The 6,562-nt window shown below is 38.5% G+C and overlaps 1 protein-coding gene across 1 annotated transcript in view; it reads left to right on the top strand.

The window, feature by feature from the left end:
• The window catches only part of cbx5 (chromobox homolog 5 (HP1 alpha homolog, Drosophila)), a 7,581-nt gene extending 1,427 nt beyond the window's left edge, over window positions 1-6,154 (top strand). The window contains exons 2-5 of the mRNA XM_063015503.1: window positions 314-528; window positions 633-852; window positions 1,141-1,241; window positions 3,417-6,154. Of these exons, the coding sequence (XP_062871573.1) occupies window positions 392-528; window positions 633-852; window positions 1,141-1,241; window positions 3,417-3,558 (600 nt within the window). The 5' untranslated portion in view covers window positions 314-391 and the 3' untranslated portion in view covers window positions 3,559-6,154. The remainder of the gene's footprint in view (window positions 1-313; window positions 529-632; window positions 853-1,140; window positions 1,242-3,416) is intronic.
• Window positions 6,155-6,562: the final 408 nt, after the last annotated feature.

Raw genomic sequence — 6,562 nt, 5'->3', positions numbered from 1 at the left:
TTGCATACTAGTTCATGAAAAAAAAAAAGCAATTGAGTGGAAGACTGCATTATATGGATCTAAATATGTAAAAATAGTAACGAAATGTTGATGCTCTGTTATATAAGGCTAATGAATGAATTATGTCTTTAATATAAAGCTACAGTTATTGTCCCCATTTACCAGTGCTCAGTTTATCTTAGGATCATGCACACATTAAGTGTATGAACACAACAATAAGTAAATCTGATTTAACATATGTTTTGTATAAAGAAGTCAATTTTAAAATTTGTGTCTTTACAACATTGTTGACCTTTTTTTTCTTTTATTGCAGAGGGAGCCTTTTCCTGCTCACTCAGCTGGGAAAGTCCTATCTGTTACTTGTGAGTGGAAAAAGGCATTTAAAGCCGCCATGGGAAAGAAGAACCAGAACCGTGAAGATGACGAGTCTGGATCCTCTGAAGAAGAATATGTGGTGGAGAAGGTCTTGGACAGGAGGGTTGTTAAGGGCCGTGTGGAGTATTTTTTGAAATGGAAAGGTTTTTCAGAGTAAGTTTTCACTGATACTTATGTGTCAATATGTGTCCTCTTTTATAACAGTAGGTCTTGTTCAACCTGAATGTCACATTTGTCTATTGATCTGTGATACTTAGAAAACATAACACATGGGAGCCAGAAAAGAACCTAGACTGCCCAGATCTCATTGCCGAGTTTATGAAGACGTACAAGAAAGCAAGCAGCACTACCAGCACACCAAGCAGCGCGGCCAAATCATCCAGCACATCCGTTGCCCGCTCCAAAGACAGCAGCAGCAAAAGGCGAAACTCTGACGAAGAGGAGGAGGGTGGCAGCAAGCAGAAGCGGAAAAAAGAGGTGAGGTGGCATTGTACTTTTAACGTCCATGCTGCCCATAGGGTAGTGGTGCACACTAACTTGTATGGGATTGTTGGCTAAGGTTTTTTAAGTACACACTAGAAAACTTGAACCATTACACCTTAATTTTTAGCAACTCAAGGAACAACTGAAATGATCAATATTGTGACTGGGATTATTTTCCAGTTGTAATATGTACATATGACAAATAAAATTAAAACCATAAGATCTGTTTACTAACACTAACTTTTATCATTTTTCCCATCCCTCAATCTCTGCTGTGTTTAGGAAGAGATCCTTGTCGCTAGAGGCTTTGAGAGAGGCCTGGAGCCAGAGAAGATCATTGGAGCGACAGACTCTTGTGGAGATCTAATGTTCTTAATGAAGTGGTGAGTACTAAACTTTAAAACGTTTCGATTACACCACACCTGTAAAACATTTCGGACAATACTGACAGACGGTTTTTCATCAGCAAGTCTTTTGCTGATGCAGATTAGTTGCCAGTTTATCTCTTATTGTAATGCAAACGGTAGAGGTTTTTCTGTTGTTTAATTTCTTAGGCCCTTACATAAATGTGTAGGTGAGAATTACTTCTGGGTGGAGGTGTGAAACACTACTGTATGATGGGCCATTCATTGAAGAAATCCAGACTTTCACTGGAAAATATCTCTAAGAAACGTGTATATATATGTATATATATATATATATACACAGTGTATCACAAAAGTGAGTACACCCCTCACATTTCTGCAAATATTTCATTATATCTTTTCATGGGACAACACTATAGACATGAAACTTGGATATAACTTAGAGTAGTCAGTGTACAGCTTGTATAGCAGTGTAGATTTACTGTCTTCTGAAAATAACTCAACACACAGCCATTAATGTCTAAATAGCTGGCAACATAAGTGAGTACACCCCACAGTGAACATGTCCAAATTGTGCCCAAATGTGTCGTTGTCCCTCCCTGGTGTCATGTGTCAAGGTCCCAGGTGTAAATGGGGAGCAGGGCTGTTAAATTTGGTGTTTTGGGTACAATTCTCTCATACTGGCCATTGGATATTCAACATGGCACCTCATGGCAAAGAACTCTCTGAGGATGTAAGAAATAGAATTGTTGCTCTCCACAAAGATGGCCTGGGCTATAAGAAGATTGCTAACACCCTGAAACTGAGCTACAGCATGGTGGCCAAGGTCATACAGCGGTTTTCCAGGACAGGTTCCACTCGGAACAGGCTTCGCCTCAAGAAGTTGAGTCCACGTGTTCGGCGTCATATCCAGAGGTTGGCTTTAAAAAATAGACACATGAGTGCTGCCAGCATTGCTGGAGAGGTTGAAGACGTGGGAGGTCAGCCTGTCAGTGCTCAGACCATACGCCGCACACTGCATCAACTCGGTCTGCATGGTCGTCATTCCAGAAGGAAGCTGACGCACAAGAAAGCCTGCAAACAGTTTGCTGAAGACAAGCAGTCCAAGAACATGGATTACTGGAATGCCCTGTGGTCTGACGAGACCAAGATAAACTTGTTTGGCTCAGATGGTGTCCAGCATGTGTGGCGGCGCCCTGGTGAGAAGTACCAAGACAACTGTCTCTTGCCTACAGTCAAGCATGGTGGTGGTAGCATCATGGTCTTGGGCTGCATGAGTGTTGCTGGCACTGGGGAGCTGCGGTTCATTGAGGGAAACATGAATTCCAACATGTACTGTGACATTCTGAAACAGAGCATGATCCCCTCCCTTCGAAAACTGTTTTCCAACAGGATAACGACCCCAAACACAACCTCCAAGATGACAACTGCCTTGCTGAGGAAGCTGAAGGTAAAGGTGATGGACTAAACCCAATTGAGCACCTGTGGCACATCCTCAAGTGGAAGTTGGAGGAGTTCAAGGTGTCTAACATCCACCAGCTCCATGATGTCATCATGGAGGAGTGGAAGAGGATTCCAGTAGCAACCTGTGCAGCTCTGGTGAATTCCATGCCCAGGAGGGTTAAGGCAGTGCTGGATAATAATGGTGGTCACACAAAATATTGACACTTTGGGCACAATTTGGACATGTTCACTGTGGGGTGTACTCACTTATGTTGCAGCTATTTAGACATTAATGGCTGTGTGTTGAGTTATTTTCAGAAGACAGTAAATCTACACTGCTATACAAGCTGTACACTGACTACTCTAAGTTATATCCAAGTTTTATTTCTATAGTGTTGTCCCATGAAAAGATATAATAAAATATTTGCAGAAATGTGAGGGGTGTACTCACTTTAGTGATACACTGTATATGTATATGTGTATATATATATATATATACATATAAATAAATAATGATGTGGCTGTATATATATATATATATATATATATATAGTTTTGCAACCCAGCATCTTTTGTCATACTTGAAAAGCTTCATAGGTTTTACTTGTAAATTAAAACATAAGATATGATCATTTAATACCAAATGTAAAATGTGCCTGTATTTGAGATGGCTTGTTGTTTAAAGAAAATTAGTTTGAAGAGTTGTTTATGGGGGCATATTAGTGTACTAATTTTGCATTGTCTCTACAGGAAGGACTCGGACGAAGCAGATCTTGTGCTTGCAAAAGAGGCCAATCACAAATGCCCGCAGATCGTCATTGCCTTTTACGAGGAGCGTCTTACTTGGCACGAGGACGGAGAGAAGAGGGAGAAGGGTGCTGCAGCTGTGTAAGGGTTTTCTGCCCTTCATAGACAGACACAAGTGCACTCACAATCCATCCTTTGTTCTGGGCCATTTTAAAAACACCACCGGTCTCCTAAACTGGAGGTCACTTTTTCACCTTGTTTAGTCTCTCTTCATCCCTCGTGTAAAAGGCAACTCTATTCAAACAATGTCTCAAGTATTGAGGGATGGGCAAGTAATTGAGAACTATGCCAAGACACTGGGGAGTAAAGATATTATACTGATGGAACCATTAAGTTGGAATCCCCCTCCCCTCTCTTATTCTGGCTGAGCTTTACCATTCTTTTCCCCTCACATTTTACGTGTATGTGTCCCAGTGATTGTTTAATGTGTGTTACTTTGGTAGTGCAGATGCCTGACAATTGGCCGAAGTGTTTTAATTGTTGTATTTGTCTGCATCTGCAAGGTTGGGTAAGTCATTGAACATATTTCCTTTATATTGTTTTAGGGAGCATGCCAAATCACTGATTCCTTTTCAGATGAATTCCTTGCACATAATCAAGCAGAATTCTTTTATCTCAATGTTCTTAGTATGTAGAATATTTTATTGAAAATGTTTGAATAACAAACATATTTTGCCATTAGACATGATCAGTTTTAGATATACCTGATTGTAGCTTTTAAAATAACGGTGTCGTCACAGTAGTGTAAACGTCCATCTAAAAAAAAAAAAAACGACTCGCATCTGCTTGCTTCCAGGCCAACTTAAGAGAGACACATTTTTTGCTTAAAACGTTTTCTTTGCTCTTATTAGGACCGGCACCAGTTCATAAACTAATATCCAGACCCAAAGCTCCACCTTGTGGCTGAGCGGCTGATAATTCTAAGCCGTTAAAGAGTAATGGTCACGTTTGGCTGGAAAATGTTTTCTGGTGGTATAAAACTGAATGGAATTGTCATTGAGATTGTCAGAGTGAGAACCCTTCTTCCAAGAATCAGCATGTTAGCATATATTTATGGGTGCATAGATATTAAAGCAAAGACTAAAAGTCTAGAAAATATAGAAATGAATAATAAACTGTCATCTGTGCCACTTCCATGACGGACAGTTGATTACAAGACTGGTCATGTTCTCACATATTGCAGTTGTCATTCCTATTGGTGTTAGGAATGCTGGATTTGGTTATGTCCATACGACTGTTGCCCCAAATCGATATTGTGAGATTATCTGACTGCAGTTACCTGCCCACACAGACAATTTGTTTTTTAACAGTGTTTGTTACTACATCCAGTGTGTGAACATAATGATTTTAATTTAATAAAAAAGTCAGCTGTATATTTCTCATATTTCTCTTTGGTTTTTCATCTGTATTCAGTCCTGTTTTTAAACAAAGAATGAGTCAAATCAGTGTGTTGAGCTCAGATGTGTAATTTTGTGGTACTAGAGCCACTGGACAAATCCGATAACCCAATTAATGTCCTGATTTTACTGTGATGACAACTACTGGTTAAGATTTTAAAAGTGAAACCATTCATCATAGTGACTGTTCACTGCTTCAGTAGAGATGTCTGGATTTGTATTAGATTAATTTTTATAATACTTTTTTCCACAAAGTATTTTCCTGTTGTATCTTTCCCATATGTATAATCCATTCATAAGGAGAAGGCCAACTTCAAGCATATGCGCATGTTCATCAGACATGCAATGGACGCTGGTTGCTGTAATGACCAAGTCTGTATATGTGTGTAGTGTTAACTGAATTAGAGAAATGTTTGCTTGTTTATCAGATGAATATCAGATGTTTGAGATGAAATAGTTTTGCTGAGATGTTAAAACGAAACTGTAACAAGATCTGTCTGTATGTATATTTTATAAATGTGTGGCTTGGCTTTTTGTTCTTGTTTCCCCCCTTATGTTATGAAAACACCCTGCATTTTATCAGATATTAATTCAATCGTTTAAAACGTGCTTTTATGTGTTCTACAAATAGATTTTTAAATGTCATGTATTAAATTGTAGTAAAACTAGTTTTCAACATAAAGAAATAGTTTTTATTATAATTTCACTAAGCTAACATCACTTGGTAGTTAAAGAGATGTTTTGTTTGACACGTGGTCCCAAGGTCCCGGATTCAGTCAGTTTTTCACTTCAACAGCAGATGGTGCTAATCTACTGCGCTCTTATTTACACAGCTCGTCTCTGCAGCTACACAGTGTGGAAGAGCATTTGTGTTCAATTATGATTGTTAAATTTATCACATTCATCACTTTATCTCTTTCTTGTTGGTCTAGAGAACTGTACTTTTTAAATGCAAGACCAGTAAGCTGCACAAAGTACTTTTGAATTATGTACATAAATGGACCAAACTGTGTAGACTTGTTTTGTGCTTGTGGAAAACGTAACTTAATGGTCTGCTTTAAATCATTTTACATTCGCAGACATTGGCAATAGCCAGCATACACTGCCTCCCACTACTGAACCCTGACATCTAACTTTTTAGTCTTTGTGCTTGTGTTGATGGAGGATTATATGAGGTAAAACACATCTTGCTTGTCCCAAAAAGAATTTTCTCAGATTTGTTCATGCAGTATCGGTGTGTGTGTGTGCAGTCAAAACTGTTATCAAATAAAAACATAATTACAATTATTTATTTGACAGATGACTTGAATTAAAAAGCAGCTTACAGTGAAGTCAGGATATGAACCATGCAGCGTACTCCACTCCGGTAGATGTGCAGGTGTGGGAGTTTTGATGTTACAACCAACAAGTCCCATCAAAAAATTAGATAAAGACATGATTTAGGATGATGATGCAAAAATAATGGTGCTGTTAATTGGAACAGTTATGTTACATATCACAAATCCTTCTTTTAGGAAAATGTCATCATTGTTTAACCTTTTTGTTTCTAATCAAAATGCTTTTAAAGTTATAAAATGAATTGTATTTTTTTTTATAAAGAAAGTTTAGTGTGTTCCTACCTTGCTGTCAGTTTGTTCATATTTTGCCAGACTTCAGGTAACTGACCAGAAGGGACATGATTACACTATCCAG

This window comes from Trichomycterus rosablanca, chromosome 19, assembly GCF_030014385.1.
Source record: "Trichomycterus rosablanca isolate fTriRos1 chromosome 19, fTriRos1.hap1, whole genome shotgun sequence".
Classification (NCBI taxonomy): Eukaryota; Metazoa; Chordata; class Actinopteri; order Siluriformes; family Trichomycteridae; genus Trichomycterus; species Trichomycterus rosablanca.
This window is presented reverse-complemented; position numbering and strand designations above follow the sequence as displayed.